At 51.6% G+C, this 19,628-nt stretch overlaps 2 protein-coding genes across 3 annotated transcripts; one reads left to right on the forward strand and one right to left on the reverse strand.

Moving 5' to 3' along the window:
- Nucleotides 1-386: 386 nt before the first annotated feature.
- On the forward strand, nucleotides 387-10,760 carry BLCAP (BLCAP apoptosis inducing factor). The gene is made up of 2 exons (XM_047068761.1): nucleotides 387-483; nucleotides 8,788-10,760. Exon 2 carries the CDS (start codon nucleotides 8,964-8,966, stop codon nucleotides 9,225-9,227), a length of 264 nt encoding a protein of 87 aa, XP_046924717.1. The 5' UTR covers nucleotides 387-483; nucleotides 8,788-8,963; the 3' UTR covers nucleotides 9,228-10,760.
- On the reverse strand, nucleotides 5,263-6,881 carry NNAT (neuronatin). 2 transcript variants are annotated; one of them, XM_047068762.1, is made up of 3 exons: nucleotides 6,810-6,881; nucleotides 5,796-5,871; nucleotides 5,263-5,562 (listed from the first exon to the last, which is right to left on the reverse strand). In XM_047068762.1, the coding sequence occupies exons 1-3, from the start codon at nucleotides 6,879-6,881 to the stop codon at nucleotides 5,333-5,335; spliced, it is 378 nt and encodes a 125-aa protein (XP_046924718.1). In that variant the 3' UTR covers nucleotides 5,263-5,332. The 2 variants fall into 2 exon arrangements, with proteins under 2 accessions (XP_046924718.1, XP_046924719.1); XM_047068763.1 differs by having other exon boundaries at nucleotides 5,470-5,562; nucleotides 5,791-5,871.
- Nucleotides 10,761-19,628: the final 8,868 nt, after the last annotated feature.

The following is a 19,628-nucleotide window of genomic DNA, read 5'->3' on the forward strand; positions in this document are numbered from 1 at the left end:
CACAGGAAGGTTTTCCCGGATGACACGGGTGATCCACATGGGGCACTGGAATCAAGAGTTCACCCACGGAAACTAAGGAACGCCCCCTCCGCTCTCAAAGAGTAAAGATCACAATCTGCTGCATATGCATGAGGGGACCATGAAACCGTGATTCGGGACTATCCAAGACGAGCCTGATTGAAAATTCTTCGGGCTTGAAGACTTGAGAACCTCCAGAATTCCTCACACATACATAGAAAGTTTTCAAAGGCTCATATAAAGCGGATATTGAGGGAATATCGGGTGAGGACGACCCAGGTTTGGGTCTTTTGATCAGGCGTCTGCTGGAGGCAGCCCGATCCCAGGAGGGGTCCTCGGTCTGCTCCACTAGAAGACGAAGGGGGCGTCTCCCCGGCTTCCTGCGGCGTCGGCGGCGAGCTGAGGTGGAGGCAGGCTGCGGCAGCGAAGGCGACAGGGGCGGCGGCGCCATGGCAGGGCTCGCAGGTACCGTGGCGTCGGCCTCCTGGGGACGGGATAAGAGGCCCTCAGTGCGGCGGTGCCGCCATGTTGTCCCCTCGGGGTCACCTTAGGCGTCGCCCGGTCCCTTTCTGGGGTTTTCCTTCCGCGCACCCTGGGGGCCACCCCTGTCCGGTGTCACGTGATTGCCCTGTGTGGCCCCAGCCTGGGCCTTGGGGGTCCCTTTCCGGCCCGAGGGCGGGCCACCGGACCCCTGGGTCTCGGTCTGGCCTCCAAGGTCAGCGCTCGCCTGTCTGTTCCCAGGAAGGGACAGACAGAGCCGGGGAGCGCGGAGCTGAGGGGCGCGACTACCGCGTCTTCGGCCCGGGGCCCACGGCAGGGGTCCCGGGTTCTGAGAGTCCTGCCACTCCGTCCCCGCCACTTAAATCGCATTTTTTAAATCAGAAGGGGCGTGGGGGAGAGGGGAGAGAGGGGTCTTCCCCACACATACAGGCACCCGCTTTGGTGTCTGAGGTGATGAGGTAATAGGTTGACGCTCTGCCTTGAGTCGCGGGTGCTTCTCACTCCCTCGTAACTTTTCAGGTCTGGACACCCGTTCCCTTTTCTCCAGTGTATATGGGGAGTGGCCCTCAAGGGCAGCTGAAGGAACGGAATGCCTGGCACACCCGTGGCCTAGAAAGAAGAATGGGGGCTGGGGAACAGTTGCTTTTTCCTTCCCCCTTCCCCCGTCCCAACCTTCTGTAAATTCCTTCCAGGCCTCCGTGTTCCTTTTCAATGCTAAATGTTGGGACAGCCTGGGGTCTGTCCTGGGGAGGAAATGATCTTTCTGTTTATAGGTTCGGATCGTGTTTTATCCCTTTCAGGGAACTGGTGTGTTGGGAACAGCTTCTGTTTGCCCTGCCTGACACGGTCCAACCATCCCCTCAGCCTTCTGGACGGCAACACCAAAGCCAGGACCCCAAAAAAAAAAAAAAAAAAAAAGTTCCAGCTTAAGTGCTAATGCCAAGTGTTAGATCTTGTCTATGTGTTTGTTTCAAATCAGACAGACTAATTAATGTCAAACAAATCTGTTACCAGATTCAGAGGCCTGGTCAGTTTCCAGTGACCAGATCAATTCCATAGCTGAAATTGGTCTTGTTAGAATTGCTGCCAGAAACAGCTTAACCTTTTATCTGTAACGTGTTGTTTCAGAGAGGAATCTGGAAGTCTGGGTTTGGCTGTCTTTTTTGTAGTTCTCTTATCTTCGAAACATATGCATTCCATCTCAAGCCTGTCACTGTGTGCTATATACCAAGGATCATGCGTTGCCTGCCTCTTTGACTTCCTGTTCTGGGAATGCTCAGGAATCGGGATCCTGCCTGGGTACGGGCCCTGTGGGAGGGAGAAGGGGCGGAAGGGAGGGCGAACCAGATCCTTCTCAGAGAAGGTGGTGACCTGTCTCTGGGGCAAATAGAGGAAGTCAGAGGTCACCAGGGAAAAAGAGCGTGTTGCTAAACCAATGTTTTGTGTGGTGTGTGCACGCTTGTGCACATTTAAATCTCGGGGGGTAAAACTAACTGCAAATTCAGAATTTCACTTTAGGATGCTGGCTCCTGAGTAGACACAGTTTGAAAATAGGGGATCTAGCACATGGCTCTCAGCAAACCTGCTCCCTCATCCAACCCAGGTGTAATGAGCTGTGGCTGTCCTGCATGAAGCTTGGGAAACTCTCCGCCCCCTCAGTCACAACCCAGATGCTCCACGGATAGAGATGACACTGTCACATAGCACCCCACACCTCTGAAAGCCACGGTACCCAAACCCTCCTGGAGCTTAACCTGACTGGTTAGGCTGAGACACTAACATCTTCTTGGGGTATTAGTGCCAAGGATCGTGCCCGTTGGTGTCCTGCAAAGCCATTCCAATCCCCTCACAACTCATCTGCTGTATCCTTGGTCTCACAGGGGCAAAGCCTTGTGGTGGTGGCAGAAACAGTTTAGGAAGAAGGGAGGCCTGTGGACTAAGGGTCTTGCAATGAAACTCTAGTGATTTTCAACTTCTGCCGTTGCTCTCTATCAGAATAAAATGTTTTCGTGGTATTGCTTCTGGAAAAATTTTTGTAAACAAGGTGTGTCTGGACCAGACTTCTAGGCACCACACAGGAATAGAAAGTGAACGCATTCCCTCTGTCTTCTCCAGTGGGTTGTGTTTGCTGCCAGAACATGAGGGTTTGGGGGATGAGGAGTGAAAGTGGAAGAGTAGACATTGCACACTCAAGCCTACCCATGTGGATGCAGGCCACCAGGACAGCCCTTGCCTGGAAGTCTGTCATCTCACCATGCCACACGGTTGGACGGATGGAGCAGCCCCACAGGTGGGCTTTGCCAAGATTATCTAGAAAGCCCCCGGGCTGCCAGCAGCCTCCTGGCTTTTAAAGGGGGCACAGGAGGCTAAGGGGAGAATGCTGTGTCCAGAGCAGCCAGACCCTTGCATGCCTGTCTACCTGAACCTGGCTGCCTTATAACTGGGCTGAGGTTAGAGCATCTGGGACAGTGGGGCTGTGGGCACACCCCTCGAAGGCTCTGAGGGGAGGCAGCCTTCATTGAAAACACATGGGGAAATGTTCATGGTTCTGTGGGTTTAGTGTGGAAGACCACAGAAACTCCCAGTCGAGGCCTGCCAAGGTACAGCTTCGGAAGGGAGGTGTGGGCATTGCCTGCTGATGAGTCACCCCGGGGCAAGAGGAGACCTGTCTCACCTTCAGGCTGTAGTACAAGCAGGAGCCACCCAGCCTAAGGAAGATGGAGTCTCTCATTATACATCCCTACCCCAGTCCTGATGAGTCCTGATTGGCACTTTGGTGACCGAATGTTTCTAGAATCCTGGAGTTCACTGGGATCTTAGCAGCCCTTTTACAGAGGGGAGCTAAAGGTGAGGGGTAGGAGGTAACCTGGCCAGCTTCCCTGGGCTGATCGATGATAAAGCCCAATACCGGAACTGAGGTCTGCCCCCTCCACCCACGTAATTCTCTGATGCTGTACTGAAGTTATAGATGCCTCTAGAGGTGCTTGCAGTGGGTTTAGAAACAAGGGGGTGCTCAGAAGAGGGGAAACATTATCTGGCTCAGGGTGGGCAAGGTGCTTTGTGCCCCAGAAGTGTTTGTGACAACTGTGACTAAGGGATTTGAGGAAGTGGCAGGGAGAGAGAGATTTATGGCCCTCCAGATTCTCCCTTGGTGTTGACCCAGGAACAGGTGTATAGTGACAGGGACACATGAAGCCAGAGACAAGGCTGAACAGGCGGCAGGGCCATTTGGTGAGGCAGTCAGCTGACCATGTGAAAGGAGTCCTGAGTCACTCAGGAGTGAAAGAGGGGAGAAAGAAGTGAGGAGCCAGCCAGCCCACCCACCCTGACATGACAGGGGAGAGCCCAGGGCCAGGGACCTGGTAAGCACCCCTAAAAATACGGAGGCTAATGCCTACAGAAGTGAAGAACCCACTCATGGAGAGATCTGGAGAGTAGTAGCGGGGCAGGGCAGAATGCCCTTGCAGTGGTCCTGGTAGAGGTTATACGGCCTAGAGGGATAAGCTGGGCAGGGGAGGCACCACACCATACCTCTTATCCCATACTCATTAAGCCAGTGCCTACCCTGCCAGTGCTCATTTCCTTGGGGCTCCTGGATGGAGATAAAATTTTGTGTTGTAAAGTCCTGATCGTCCCTTGGTCCTTAGCACCCCATCCTGAGGGCTACTCCCACCTGTTGCCTCCCATCTTTCCTGCTGATTACCTGCCACGGCCCCTTATTCCAGGACAGTGAAGGCACCCACCCCTCTGGGTAGGGGAGATGGTCCCTGATTCTGAGACCACAAACTGAGATGTAGACTTTTCTCTTTGGAGTGGGGGAAGTGGTCCTTTTTCTCAAAACAGTGTTAAATGAAGTTGGAACTGAGTGTGTGAGGGTCCCAGCTTATTCCCATTTTGTTGCCTCCCCCTCCCTCCCTCTCCCAAGTAGTGTGCCGCCGCCCCCCCCCCCCCAACTCAGTGGGTGCATCAGCCCGGTCTTAGGAGTATGTTTCGAAGCTGCAAAGGAGTCACAAGAGACAGCTGTTTGGTGCACCTCCACCACCCCGCAGGGTCCTAGGACACTGTGCGAGATGGGGGAGGTACTGGTTTTTTATTTTTTGTAGAGGTGGTCCCTGTCCTCCAGGAGCTTACAATCTAGCTGGGGAGACACAACTAATGCACACTTATACAATCAGTACAATTAGCGATTACCACAATATTGACCACAACTGCGTGAGACCAGGGAAAGCAAGATCAGTGAGGGGCTAGGGGCTCGGAGAAGGTGTTTTAGTAAAGATGGGATTCATTTACTGGTTGAATAAGTCCAAATTGAGTGACATTTCTTTGGGGTGGGCTTAGAAGGCAGTGAGGGGGGTGAGGAAGGGGAATCGAGGGAGCAAAGGCAGCAAGGCTGGAATGCACGTGTTGTAGGCAAGGGACAGTGAGAGGGCCCCACTCTATTTCTTAACCCTCTTCCCTCACTCTTGCCCTCCAGTCCCACCACACAGGCACGCAGTTGGCGCCTTGTCTGCTGCATCGAGATTCAGGGCTTCCGCTGGTGATGATGGAATGTCCATTCTGCTGGCTGGTATGGTTGTCTGGATCTCTGTGGTGGGGCCTGCTGGCATGGCCATGGCTGCGGGGCTGGGTTGGCGCTGTCCCGACTTGGTCCAGATCAGAATGCATTGCCTGTGCCCAGATCTCGGGGGTCTGCTCCCCCCACCCCCCTCCTCCCTCTACCCCACCCAGTGGTCAGAGGGGCGCAAAGGGGTTTGGAAGGGATCTGGTATTGTCGTCATTGTCGGTGCTGCTTCTCCGGGGGCCTACCGGCCCCTCACTGACCTTGGCAAATGCTCCTCTGGCGAGAGAGCACAGGGGACCCCCCATTCCTGCGCGGCACTGGCTCCCATGCTGGCCGAGAAGCACAGGAGCACCTGGTGACGCGGCCGCCCAGGGCTGGGGGTTGGGGCCTCAGTTGGGGGCTCGCTGCCGGCGCTCTCCCAACACCTGCCGCCCGGTCCTCGACACCGTGTACGCCAGCTTCTGCAGGGAGTACCTGAACACCTGCGGTGAGAGACCCAGGACCTGCCCTTAGAGGCAGGTACCCGCAGCGAGTCTGCAGCGCTGCCGTGCCCGCCCCCGCCCCCCCCCCCCTCCTGCCCCGCCTGCCTGTCGGACTTCGAGAGGCAGGCGCGGGCGCAGCTTGTCCACGAGTCAGGGCAGCTGGAGCTTTTCCAACTGTGCTGAAGGCTGCATGGCAGCAAGCTGATTGGACCCACAACTTAGGTATACCTCACTTCTCGCAATGGGCTGTGTCCCTGGAGGATTCCGAAAAGCGAATCCTACCCAGTAAATGCAGCATTCCAGGAACACCTTAAAGGAAATATGCGATTCCTTTGGCAAAGGGATTCCTTTAGCAGGGAATTCTTCCTGCAAGGGGGTGCTTTTAGGGTAAACGATTTTATGGGCAAAGTGCTTTCTTCTGATTTATTAATTTTTACAAAGCACTTTGTCTCTATGATTTCTTTTTTAAATACAGTGAATTGTCTTTTATTGGGAGCGCTTTTTTTTTCTCTTCCATTTCTCCTGCAAAGAACCTTTTCTAATTGTTTTCTTCAAAGCGCTTTTATCCGATTCATTTTTTCTGTTAGCTCCTTTGTCTAATTTTTTTCTGCAATGCGCTTTTTATCTAGTGCATTTTTTTTCTGCCAAGTGCTTTTACCAGATTTATTTTTCCTGCAATGCGCATTTTCTCTAATTCATTTTTCCCGCGAATTACTTTTCTTTAATTCGTTGTGGGTTTTTTATGAAGTGCTTTTTATTTTTTCTCTGAGAAGTGCCTTTTTCTAACTTATTTCTCATCCCACCTTCGCAAGCGCTATATATGTTTTTAAAAGACAATTTCCCCGCAATGCGCAATTTTTTAAAACGGAAAATTCTGCTATGCGAGGGTAAAGTCTCTTCGCAAAACAGGAGTGCCCCGCCTCCCTCCTGGGGTCGAGTCTGGGTGTAGCGGGTTTTTCTTACCGCGTTGGTCGCTAAGAGCCTTGGCGATCGTCAGTGGCTGGCGCCCGCCGCGCCCCAACTCTTTGTTCCCGGCCGGGCGCGGGCGCACTGGGAAGGGTCTGCGCGTGGAGGAGGGCGCAAGGAACGGGCGGGGGCATGCGGTGCCGACCGCGGCACTCGGGCAGGCAGGGATCGCGGCAATACGGATAGGACGGGTCTGGGAGGCGGCAATTGCGACGTGGGCTTGCCGGTTAAGGGGCCGCGCATCCGGACCCCTCTCCCACCCGGAACCTGGGCACACTTACCTGCAGTAGCACGCGGAAAATGTACCAGCCGATGATGAGCAGCTCAGCTGAAGCTGCCGCCACTGCCGCCATGGTTCCAAGAGTGGTGGGTGAGTGGTTGAGAGCGAGCGCGGTTCGCCGAGGTCCGCCGGTCTCGGAGTCCGCTGTTGGGCGCACTGCCGCAGCCGCCGTGGCCGCGCCTTAAGTATCCGCCCGCCACCCAAGTGCGCATGCGCGCTTGGGGGTGTCCATGAGGAGGGGTGGCCGGGGGCGCTCCTCATTCGCCGGGAGAGGAAAAAATAATCCATCTGCTCTTTCCACACCGACCCCCGCCTCCTGAGTTCCATCTTAGCCCCTTTCCAGAAGATTCCGCTGTGCCGCTTTTGAATTTTAGTGTAAAATGGAGGGGAACTGCAACTCTTGAGAAGCGCAAAGGGTTAGGGTAGGGGATGCACGTCTTTGGTGTGGAACCCCCCCCCCTCTCTGAGCCGTGGCCTGCAAATTTAAGCCCAGTGTCCTGTGACGCGCCAGAACCCACCTTGGGCATGGGTGGGAAACCACGAAAACATAACTTAGAGATCATCTGCCCCGCAGAGCAAATAAAAGGTGCCCCTTCCTGGAGCCTTGGCTTCACAGGCCCCTGGTCAGTACTCTTCTAATATTTGATGTGCTGTAAGCCTACATTCTCGGCTTCACAAGAGTCCCTGAGCACATAACCTTTCCCTCATTCCTCGCGTCCCGCTTCGTACGGTTACTACCACGGTGACTATTGTAGGAAAGTGAGCCAGAGCATTGAGCTCTAGGCGCAAAAGTGGTAGTCCTCGGGTATCTACCTTGTGGGAGGGATGCAAGAGGGATTTGTGTGCGTGGAAGGAATGGGATGAGCTTACTGAGAAGTGGTCGGAAAGTGCTGTGGGATAGTTTTCTGCTGGACAGGTCTTTTCAGCCTCCCTCTTCTGCTCCCCTCCCCCCAGGCCCTGGTAGGTCTTAACACAGCCAGGGAGGCTCTTTGTACCCGTTGCGCTGGGCGGCTGCAGCCTGGAATGGGGTTTTGCTACCGCCACCAGAGGGTTGTGGCTGCCGCAGCTCCATTTCCAGGCACAGCGGGAAGACCTGAACGTGGTCTGGGAGCTCAGCCCCAGCGCACTGGTGGCCTGCCGCTCCAGAGCGCCTCTCCAGCAAGCTGCCTAGCACAGGGGCCAACTGGCATTTGCCCCTGTGTGGATAGAAAATTAATTTTGATTAAAAGCTCACAGAGGTCAGGTTCTATACGGTTGCCAGCAGCAGATGGAAAGTGTAAGTGATCCAAGCGAGGTCGGTGTGGATGAAGTAGCATGGTGATTTTTTTTTTTTTTTTTTTTAAATATGTTGACTTTCGAAGAAGTTGGCTGGTTTGGACAAAATGATGCTGGGCTGCCATCTTAAAACAAAATATTTGGTAGTGCCGTCGCTGCGGCTTCGCAGAGCATGCAAAGATCCATTGCCTGCAAACTCCAGCCGGCAGCACGCTGCTCTAGTTCTCCCCTGAGCATCTGCTATGATAGATACTAGATACAGAATCCTATTCTTATTACTTGGGGGTACAGCACTGAGCCCATGGCCATCCATGGCAACCACAGGGCGGTATTGTGAGGTCTGGGCCCCTTGAGGACGGGCTGCAGCCCCAGGAGGCGATACATGATCTCTGCTGGGCAGGGCCCAGGCAAAGCCAGTCCACTGTGCCGGACCTGCCCGAAGAGCCCTCTGGCCCAACCCTGACAAGCCTAGGGGAGACACCCCAGGAGGCTTCCTGGACAGGTGATGTGGAGAGGAGTAGACTTCCATGGGTGGGCAGGGAGGAAAGGGCATTCACATTTGCTGTTGTTAACCATGATCCATTTTCCCAAATAAGTATACATTCTGTTCCTGTTTTTTTTTTTTTTTTTTTTTTTTTTTTTGTCTGTCTGTCTGTCTGTCTGTTTTTTGTCTGTTTGTCTGTTGTGTTGACTTTTCTCTTCAGGATCCCTGCTGCCTTGGTGATCCCGGGCTGACAGCCAGAGAGCACAGCGGCTCAGCTCCTGGAGAGTGAGGGTTGAAGAAAGCGGAGGGCAGCTGCCTGCGCCCGCTGGCTCCCATTGGGTCGGTTCCTGCAGCGGTGCCCGGTGGCCTTGGTGAAGGCCCTGCCCGGCAGAGATCATGTATTGCCTCCAGTGGCTGCTGCCCGTCCTCCTCATCCCCAAGCCCCTCAACCCCGCCCTGTGGTTCAGCCACTCCATGTTCATGGGCTTCTACCTGCTCAGCTTCCTTCTGGAGCGGAAGCCTTGCACGATTTGTGCCTTGGTTTTCCTGGCAGCCCTGTTCCTCATCTGCTATAGCTGCTGGGGAAACTGTTTCCTGTACCACTGCTCTGATTCCCCGCTTCCGGAATCGGCGCACGACCCCGGCGTTGTGGGCACCTAACAGCCTGCCCTGTTAGCTTTCCAAGGAAGCAGAAGATGGGAGGGGAGGCATTGACATAGGTCATAAAGCATTGGAGTTTCAAATCCCGCAGCCCCGCGGGTGCCACATTCCTGACGGCGCCTTTTTTGGCCTGTGATGTTTTATCCTTATAATGTGAATAATGGCACTGACCGGTGCTTTTATTGTAGAGTCCTATAGTCGTGGGTGGTCTTGTGATTGTGTGTGTTCTGTCCCCATCTCGGTTCCTCCCCTCGCTCCCCAAGGCTGGCAGGATGGTCACCCCCCTCGCCTCATTCCTGCGAGGAGTCTGCACCCATCCTGGTCAACCGTCCCGGCATGACCTGGGCAGATAAAATGCCAGTCTCGTCACCTCTGTGACCCCTCCTTGTCAGGGTCTCTTCCCTTCCCAGAATGTTACCAACCCCTCAGTCCCTCTCCTGGTTTCCCTTTAGTTCTCTTCCGCCCCTTTCCTTTTTGGGGGAGCACCTGTCCAAGACAGGGCTCATTTTTGCACTTATCTCGAATTTAAAGAGATTGCTGACGCCCGAGAGCCTCGCTTTTTCATCCTTCTTTCCCCGGTCAGCAGGCTAGACAGAAACATGTCTTGACTGTTTGTTGTCCACAGATCTCCAGTATTTTCTCCACTTCATTTTTAAGAAAGAAGTAACAGATGCTTGTTGCTCTTTCACCTGGGTTTCTGGGCTCATGCTTACCAGCCCAGCCTCGCTTTCTTTGCCCTTCCTCCTGCCTTTCTCAACTGTCCCGAGGAGGGGGGGCCTCATTGTGTCTCCTGTGCATGCTCTGCAGGATTGAGGTGTGGTGTGTCCACGTAGATCTAGCAGTCCCCAGCTGAGTGAATGGAAGAGTACTTGTGTGTTTCTTCATAACAGCCATGATCCCCTTGATAGGTGTTTGAATATATTTTGGTGTGCCGTGAGTGTGTGTGTGTGTATGTGTGTGTGTGCGTGTACAAATACATGTGTATATTCCTTTTAAAGAAGCTTTATCGAACGTGTTCTGATTTTGAGGTTTAGCAATAGCTAGCTGTAGTAGGTGCCGCTGCAGTTTTTATTTAGCATGGGGATTGCAGGGTGACCGGCACGCTGGACTCCGAGGTGGTTCAGACAAGACAGAGAGGAGCAGTGGCCATCATCCTCGTGCCAGGAGCTCCTTCAGTCCTGCGCATATAGACTGTACATTACGAAGAATACACAGGAAGACTTTGTGACTGTCACTTGCTTTTTGCTTTTTCTGCGCTTCAGTAACAAGTGTTGGCAAACGAGACTTTCTCCTGGCCCCCGCCCACCAGGGACTAGCATGGTTGTCCGTCCAGTCTAAATCATCCATCCTTCTCTTGCCTGAGTGGGAAGGGCGGTGGGCCAGGCAGAGGACAGAACTGGAGGCAGTCCATCTAGGGAATGGGACCGTGAGGCCACACTTGTGGAACATTTGGACTGCCATTCTGGAGCTTTTATTTCTGGTGTGTTCGTTGCACAGCTGTTTGAAATGTTTAATAAAGCTTTATAAACTTTACTTTGTGGTTTTATGTGGCTGCAGTCCATTTGGGTCGTGGTGTTGGATTTCTAAGTTGGTGGGGGACAGAGGGTAGCATGGAGGGGCTGAGTCCTTGGCGCCAGAGTACCTTAGCCCGAAAATTTGATCTGCTCTCTGGAGAGCAGATGGTGGGGTTGGGGGAGGGGGAGCAGGGGGCAGGCCAGGCGGTGAACAGGAGGGAGTCTCAAAGTTTTTAGAGATGAGACATTTGTGTTTCTCAGCTCCCATGGCTTCTCGCCTGAAACTGTTTCCCTCCATAGGAGATTTGAGTAACCGATCCCTTGACAAACAACTTAGGACAGCTGGAGCTCTAATCATCAAGGATTTTTATGGTGCTGCTTTTGAAGTAAAAATAAAGTGAAACCCCTTATGGCATTTCAAGTGGAAAAATAAATAAGGCTGGCCTCCAACCAGGGGGCTTACGGTGATGGCTGGAAGTGCGAGAGTGTTGCGGGTCCCTGTCGTTGATGGGCACATGCTCCTTGTGACTGTGACCTTTGAGACAGAGTGAGTAGCTTGTCGGGGGCCTGTGCTGGGTGTCCACCTCTCAGTGTCTTTTCCTTCTAGAAAACATAACTGGAGCACTGCCTGTCCAAAGCACAGTGCTATTGTAAGGGTTTATTGAAATAACAGTTATGAAAGGGCTTTGGTAATTTCATAGAAGGTCACATGTTTTACCTAGACTTTTAATTTATTGCTGTAAAGTTTTGTGCAGTTTTCTCCTGCCCTTTTAAATCTCCCCACTGTCAGTTTGTCCCCTTTTTCATTCCTAGTGTTGCAGATCAGTGAGTGCTTCCTCTTTTCTTGACCAAAACTGGCCAAAGATTTGTCCATTTTAAAAGTATTTTCAAAGAACTCAACTTTTATTGACTATATATCTGCTGAGTATTTTCTATCTGATCCTTTTGTGCTTTTATCTCTGAATTCTTCTCTTCTGGGTTTCTGGATATATTTCACGGTTCAGCAAAGTCTTGACAAGGTGAAGAGTCCTACACGTGGAAAGGATGGTTTGTTCAGCAAACATTGACCCCCTGTACTAGGCTTGCTGGGGATTTCAGGGGCAAGACCCAGACCTGACACTCCAGGAGCACATGATTCTAACCTAGTGGGGAAGACGTAAGAAAATAGACAATTGCAAATTCCAAAAACAAAACAAGCAAAACAAAAAAGGCTTTTGTGGCCCCGCTCTCCTGTGGAGACACCTGGATGATAAATGAAGCCAAGATTATTGTTTATTTTGCTCTCCCTCAGAAAACAGCTTTCTGTTGTAGGTCAAGCCTGCCTAAGAGTTACAAACAGGCCTCCCTCTGAAAGATTTGTGGCCCTTTCCAGCAGGGAGCCTGCAGCCCACTACCCCCCAAGGTGACTGCCAAATCAGCATCCTGTCTGCCCAACAGTGCTGCTTTCCACCTTGGCAAGGCAGCACGGGCAGCACTCTGTCTCCTGTTCCTGAAACACCTTTCAGGAACATGAAAAGTAGATGCCTCTTCCGGAAAAGAGCAGGGGCACCAAGCCTTAGAAAATCCCACTCTGCAATCCCTCTGTTGCTGTGGCTTCTAGCGTGAAATGGTTCCTCACGTACCTGGTAACCACAAGACCCCACGAGGCATTGGTCTGGGCTGCTTTCAGAACAGGTCTGCACCCTGCTCTGGATATCAGTTTCCTTATAGATCAAACGTAGTCTTTGGAGCAAACTGCAACCTGGCCCTAAATACTGGGGATCCTTTTCCCTAGGATCTTAGAGTCCTCCTGAATGCACTTGAGGAAGGTGACTGAGCTCTGAGAAGGTGGCAGTGTCCTTGCAGGACAGGCTGCATATGCTTTATGCTGTAGTCAGTGTACCAAATGAGCCCAGATATGCCTCTGTCAGGAAGCCTTCCTGGACTTCTTCCCTCTGCCTGGAGATCACTTGCCTAGAGCACTTTACTCAGCCCTCTGTTGAGTGTTAGCACTAGTGCTGGTACTCCTGCTCACCAGACTTCCTCCTAGCAGTCACCGGGTTCCTCCCATCCCTCAAGGGGGCCTGCATTGTTATTCAGTCAGTGGGTACTTTCAGAATCCTTGTAGGACTAGGCCTGGGGGCCACACAATGGACAAGGTGGAAAGTCCCTGCCATCTGGGAGTCATCCAGGCTAATGGGAAAGGGCAGGACATTGGGCAGATCATCCCACCAAGATGTATAAAACTATGAGTTGTGGCAGATGCTGTAACAGGAGACAAACAGGATCTGATGCAGGCCGGGGAGGATTGATGGTCAGGCTGGGACCTGAGGACAAATATAAATGAGCAGCGGAATAATAAATGAGATGTTATTTCTCAGCATTTCATCAAGCATCTCTGTTTCTGCAGATAAAGAAATGGGCTGAAAGTAAAATGAAGGGTCACCAATATCTGGCTGCCCTAGAATCAGCCCTGGAAGGCTTTTGGGTAGAGAGGTCAGTCTGTTCAAAGCTTCGAGGACTGTACTGGGAGGTCCTCAGGGGTCTAAGGCTGACATGCTGGTGACAGGTCCCAAAACTCAGTCCCGAGAACTCTTCAGTCTCCAGCTGACTAGACCCATCACAAACAGGGATCTGACAGGAATAGGGGGTAACCCAGTCAGAACAGCATTTTTAAAGTGGGGATTCTTTCAGCCAGGACCAGGACAGCACTGGAGCAGTGAAAGCTGCGGGGCTGTTGAGAAGGCCATTGCTCTGTCCAGCTGGTTGGGACCAGGGAGAAGAGGATCTAAGGAGTGATGGTGGGTGGGGAGGTGAAGGCAGGAGGAAGCTGGGAAGGGAGGGGGACAGAGACTGGTGATGGGAGGAAAGCTACAGGGAAGGAGGCCAGAGAATTGTTGTCACCGGTGTCCAGTCTCCCAGCATCCAGCACAAAGCTCACCTGCTCACACCCCGCCCGCCCCATAATGGGTGAAAGGGTCACCATTCTGAAAACAGGGAAGAACTAAGGAGTGCTCTACTCAGCAAGTGGTGGAAGATGGTCAGGACTCAGAGGGGCTTGTCTAGCCCCAGCCCAGCACCCTTCCTCCCTGGTGTCTTCTCAAAAGCCAGAAGAGGGGCAACTGGTCTGGCAGGCTTCAGAGAGGGAGAAGTCAGTATCTTGAGAAAAACTGATTATAGAGTGGGCTTACTTGGGAAGGGAGGAACCTGGCCAAGCAATAGCTGGAGGCTTCATGCAGAAGCACTTGGTCCCTCTTTGGGGTGTTGGGATTCAAACAGTGGGTGGGAGTAGGCTTGGAGCAAACCTTGGGAGGCGAGGCTTCAGGGAGCCCCAGGCCCTATGCCCCTGCCTTTGTGACCACACCTTCCTGAGCCTCAGTTTCCTCACCTGTAAAACGGAGGTCGTAACATCTACCATAGCCTGGCTCAAGACATCATCTTCACACCTATTTCCTCTCTTCTGTGGCCCTCCACCACCAGCTCCTACTGGGCTGAAGCCTCTTAGGGAAGCGATCTGATCATCCAGCTCTCCTACTCATTCGTTCATGTGGGGAGCATTTGCCAGGCCCTGTGCCAAGCTCTGAGACGCTGATGCAGAACAAGTCTGTGCCATCCTTGAAGAGCTCAGCTCAGCAGGAGGGAGGCACCAAGGCAGTCAGATAGGCAGACGATTGCAGTGCCATATCTGGCCTCTCCCCTCTTTTCCTGGGCAGCTTGTGGAGAGTCTACACTTGGCTGGCTCACTGCTTCTTTCAAAGCTAAACCCTCAGCCAATTCCCTGACCCGGTGATTGCAGCCCTCTAAGGGGGCCTGGTCCCCGCCTACCTCCATTTCCCATGTGACTTTGCTCTCCAATGCTCACTCTTCTCCAGACCTCTGTTTCCCCATGTGTATGCCAAGGAAGGGGCCATACCGGAAGCCTTTAACATTTCCAGAGCCATCTTCTGTGAAACATCGGTGAACTTTACCCTTGTTATTTCAGTACCCTTGTTGCTTCTTAGAGATACTGGGTAAAAGAAAGTGTGTTACAGCAAGCAAGTGTTTAATGAAAGGATTTCTTGCACTAAAGAATAAACTTCAAATCTTTTGGGTGCGGAATTTTGGAGTCAAGGCACACTTGGGAAGGGCTCTGAGGGAGGAAGACAGACAAAGCCCTTCAGTGGCTCCCTGTTGCCTTTGCTCCCAGCTCCTTAGCTTGGCCATCAGAGCCGTGTACAACCCTTGAGGGCGGGGGCTTGGTCTTTGTCCCTTGACCAGGCACAGGTCTGACCAGGCCTGGCCGAGAATCTGCTGATTGGCTGGCAGGGGGGATGGATGGAGGGATGGCTCTAATCAATTTCTAGCCTTCTAAGGACTCAGGTGGCCCAGTCCTTCCTACGTGTAAGAGAATTCAGTTTGCCTCCCAGACTCTTCTCAGCAACTCTGAAGTGACAATATTTTTCACACTCCAGACTAACATTTCACACACAGATATTACGGAGACCACTATTTCTCAGACACATGAGAAGAACCTTGCAAAAGGCTCCTGCCTCTGGCAACAGGTGGCTGTGAGTCCTCTTCCTTCACTGGCCTCAGTTTCCCATTTGTAAAATGAGGCAGTTAGACTAGATAATCTCGAGTTCCTTTCCAGCTCTAGCATCACCCTCAGATGCCCTAGTGCCTAGGGCAGTCATTGGACAGGGAGCATGGTAACTCCAGGATCTGGGTCAAGTCCACATATTGGAGCACAGAGGAATCACAGTGATGGCTACGGCCCCCCTAGAAGATGAACTTGGCAGAACTGGCTGGGAGATTTTTCTGCTGCTGGTGAAATGTCCTGGCAGAGTCTATGCAGGTAGGTTGATGCAGGTGAGGGGTGGGGTTGGGCTCTCCCTTCTCTTGTGGTCCCTGAGTAATGGTTCTTTGCAGAATCAGAAGCCTCCAGCACTGGTGGGTGCCAACCAGATTCTGCCATTCATATTGGCAAAGTGGGTGAACCATCTTTTCACACTGCCTGGCAGGGCTTCCGTAAGGTTTTCTGCTCCCGTTCCTTGAATTCCTCTCTTTATTTCACTGTCTATGCCTGGAATCATGCTTTCCCATAGCCAGTTCCCCATCCAGGTAGCATGTTCTGCGAGAAGACTGTGACCCTGATGCCATAACCAGCCAGGAATGGCTTAGCTCAGAGTCAGAGCCATGAGAGGAAGACTTGTCCAAAACTGGGGCTCTGTTGAAAGAAAAATATTCATCCATTTCCAGTGTCACCTCAGAGCACACACCCAAGTTCAAAAACTATTTTAAAAGGTCAGAAAGGAGATACGGGCCCGTTAAAAACAAACAAACAAACAAACAAACAAACAAACAAACAAACAAAAAAACAGGGAAGAAAGGAATTGGATAATTAACAAGTGTCTGAATGGGGGAGCCCCACTAAAGTGAAAAGCAACAAAATGACATCAAGAAGGCAAAGACCAACCAATTTGACTACATAAAACTAAATGCTTCCAAAGTCAAACAGTATCACAAACAGAATAAAAAAGCAGTGGGTATACTATTTGTAGATCCATAATGTGTAAAAGAACACAAGCAAAACCTTAACGGTAAAAATGCAACAGAGAAGTGCATAATTCACCTAAACCGAGTTTACAGAAGAGGAAATAGAATGGACTAAAAATTTGTTTTTGAAAAAATATTCAATCCGCTAATACCTAAAGATCAACAATAAAAACCAATAAGGAAATACAAGTTCTCACCAACAAATTAGGGGGCTAAAGTTTAAGAATACCTAATGCTGATGAGGATACAGTGGGCCAGGCACTCTTGTGCGGGGCTCAGGGGAATGTGAATTGGTGTAAACTTTTTGAAAAGTAATATGATAGTCAAAGACAAGGAGAGACATGAAACTTTCTTTTTTTTTTTTTTAAATTTTTTTTTCAACGTTTATTTTATTTTTGGGACAGAGAGAGACAGAGCATGAACGGGGGAGGGGCAGAGAGAGAGGGAGACACAGAATCGGAAACAGGCTCCAGGCTCTGAGCCATCAGCCCAGAGCCCGACGCGGGGCTCGAACTCACGGACCGCGAGATCGTGACCTGGCTGAAGTCAGACGCTTAACCGACTGCGCCACCCAGGCGCCCCAAGACATGAAACTTTCAAGAAAGGGCAAATGGCCTATTATTTATACAACATTTTATTGTCTAATTTGTGTTAGGCATGATGCTGGGTATGAAATATGAAGATATAAATAAGATACTGTGTCTGCTCTTAGGCATATAGTCAAAGAGGTAAGATACACAGATACTAAAATGATGTATAGTAAGAAGAAGGCCAGAGATATGCCTGGGACATGGACAAAGCCTGGAGCAGCTGGGCTGGGTTGTGCAAGTGTGAGGCTTTATGGGAATATCGGGGGTGATTCCTAGAAGAGATGCCCAGATGAGCAGGAGTTGTTCACGCAGGGGGCAGAGCCCGAAGTAAGTAAGCATCATGGACAAGTTCACAGACAGTTCAGGATTGCCAGAGCAGCAGAAAGTAAGAATCTGGAAATGGAGAAGATGGGATCAGGTCACACAGTGTCACGTCTGTCTGATTGAAGACTTTGGTCCCTCTTGACAAGAGGGAGCCACTAAAGCATTTTGAGCAGGCGGGAGCCATGGTAAGATTTCTGTTTTAGGGTGATTACCCTGGTTGCTTAGAGACGTTTGGAGGTACGAAGGCTAAGGAGGAAATGGTTGCCTCAGTCCAGGTAGAGAGGGCAAGGCCCGAATTAGGGCAGGGGCCAAGAGGATGGAGAAAAGGTAAAATTAGAAATACCTGCTCACTGACTGATGGCTGGGGTTAAAGGAAGAGTCATGGATGGCTTCCTTGTTTCTGTCTTGGGTGACTGGGTGGATGGGAGAATACCCGAGCAAAAAAGCAGGCTTAGGGGCTGGAGGAGGATAGTTGAGCTCAATTTCAGACAGTTTGAGTAAAAGGTGGGCATCCAGGTGGAGGTGGCCTGCAAGGAGGGAGGCAGAGGGTTTGGATCCAGCAGGAGATTTGAACAAAAGATTTGGTTTGTAACTGATGACTGTTGTAGCCATGGGCTTTGGTGAGCTGGCCCTAGGAGAAATGGCTAAGAAGAGGAAAGGGTCCAGACGGAGAATCTGTCCCCCATATAAGGGGTGAGCAGAGAGAAGGAAGAGTGCACAAAGGCAACAAGTCAGAACAAGATGGCAAAGGCCCCTGGAGCCTGCGTTGGCCTGGAGGGTTTCTAGGAGGGCACACTCGGCAGACAGAAGACAGAAGCCAGTTGGATAAGGACTGAGAACCCACTGCAGGGAGCGACTGGGGACCCTAGATCCCTACAGGAGCACTGTCCTGTGAGAAATGGGGCAGAAGCCCCCACAAGCTGAGCAGAGTAAAATGAAAGGGGAAGGAAAAGCCGGTAGCATGGCCACCTGTCCTGAGGAGTCTGGGATACCGAGGAGAAGTGCTGGAGTTATGATTTGGGTCAAGGAGAATTTCTGAGATGGGCTGAGAAGAGATAAGGACAGGGATGACAGAAGAGAGGTTGAAAGGGCTGTCACCTGATGTTCTCCTGTCTGTATAAATCAGAGGTAAGATCAAAGGACAAGGTTGGTAAGGAAGAAGAACGTCCATTGGTGACCTTGCCTGGAGCTGCTATCAAGTAGGAAAGTGTATATGCCAGTTGGGAGTCCACAGAGGAAGTGTGGGCATCTCCCGAGGGGGACAGATGGAGAACTAAGGATGAGCTTGAAGGAGAAGGTGCAGAGTTCACAGAGCAGGGCCAGACATTGAGCCGTGACTGACATTTTAGGAATGCAGACAGGAAGAGACTGAACGGGGAGGGGCTGGAGGAGAAGACCAGAAAAGCAGGGGTCCTAGAAGCTCAGGGAGGTGAAACCTTCCAGAAGTCAGGGTGGCCACTGGTGGACCGGATGCACAGAGGTCAGGGGAGACAAGGGCATCCCCTGGACCTGGTCTTTGGTGACCTTTGCTATAGCAGCTTTGGGGGAGGGGACAGAAGCCCACCTGGGTGGGGGATGATCCAGAGTCTGGCTGAGAAAGCAGGAGGGAAAAGGGGAAGCTGGGGGGAGGGGAACAGCAGGGCCCAGAAAGGTGCTGCTTCTTGCCTGCTGACAATAGGAGGGAGGAGGGCTTGGGAGCCACGTTTGAAGAGCAGGGACAGATCGTGAAAGGGGCCACAGAGCGGTGGGATTAAGTGTAGAGGTGAAGAGATTAGCCGTGTTGGTGGAAAGGGGCAAAATTAAATCATGTACATTTTACCAGGTAGCCTGATCTCCATGTTCTTCTGGAGGCTTTTTCTCTGCCCTCTGGGTACCGACTACAGCTTTAATTAGCAGTGGTTTCATTCTGCCTCGTGTCTGGGGCCACGTCCTCCTCATTTTTTGTGCCTTTCGGCACCTAGCAACAGGCAGCAAGCTAGGTAAAGGCAGAATAATTATTTTCTGCTTGAAATCAAATGCTTGAAATGAAGGTTCAGAATTCAGTTTCATCACAAAGATTTTGTGATAATTCCCAGGGAATCAGTGAACAAGGAAATAAAATTCAAGGTTGAGGCTGTCTTGGATGTGAGGCTGTCTGCGTCTCAGGAAATGCAAGCTGTACTCCAGGGGGTGGGCACAGGTCTTTATAGTACACACGGTGGATCGTGACCGTTGTCCCATCTGGTCATAGCAACTCCATCCTCCCACCCCTACTGAGTCATACAGCTACCATTAGCCCCATTTCACAGGTTAGGAAACAGGCTGAGAGAGGGAAGGAGAGAGTGATGGGCAGTGAAGTGGATGGAGACTCGGCACAATCTTAAATGCTGCATTCAGGGTCTACGTGAACTACGTGGTGGTATCTCCTGGACATCGCATAATTCTATTTCTTCCGTATTTGAACAGAAGTCAAAGTCAAG

This window comes from Lynx rufus, unplaced genomic scaffold (genome assembly GCF_022079265.1).
Source record: "Lynx rufus isolate CCGP_SWC_20201006 ecotype Redwood Valley unplaced genomic scaffold, mLynRuf1.p SCAF_8, whole genome shotgun sequence".
Taxonomy (NCBI): Eukaryota; Metazoa; Chordata; class Mammalia; order Carnivora; family Felidae; genus Lynx; species Lynx rufus.

What these genes read in the sequence shown, in the direction of transcription:
- NNAT (XM_047068762.1), bottom strand. Translation starts at nt 6,881, where the DNA reads ATGGCGGCAGTGGCGGCAGCTTCAGCTGAGCTGCTCATCATCGGCTGG. An exon ending in TTTTCCGCGTGCTACTGCAG is followed by an intron (nt 5,872 to 6,809) that starts GTAAGTGTGCCC and finishes ATTTCCTTTAAG; the next exon opens with GTGTTCCTGGAATGCTGCAT. An exon ending in GACACAGCCCATTGCGAGAA is followed by an intron (nt 5,563 to 5,795) that starts GTGAGGTATACC and finishes CTCTCACCGCAG; the next exon opens with GTGTTCAGGTACTCCCTGCA.
- BLCAP (XM_047068761.1), top strand. Translation starts at nt 8,964, where the DNA reads ATGTATTGCCTCCAGTGGCTGCTGCCCGTCCTCCTCATCCCCAAGCCC.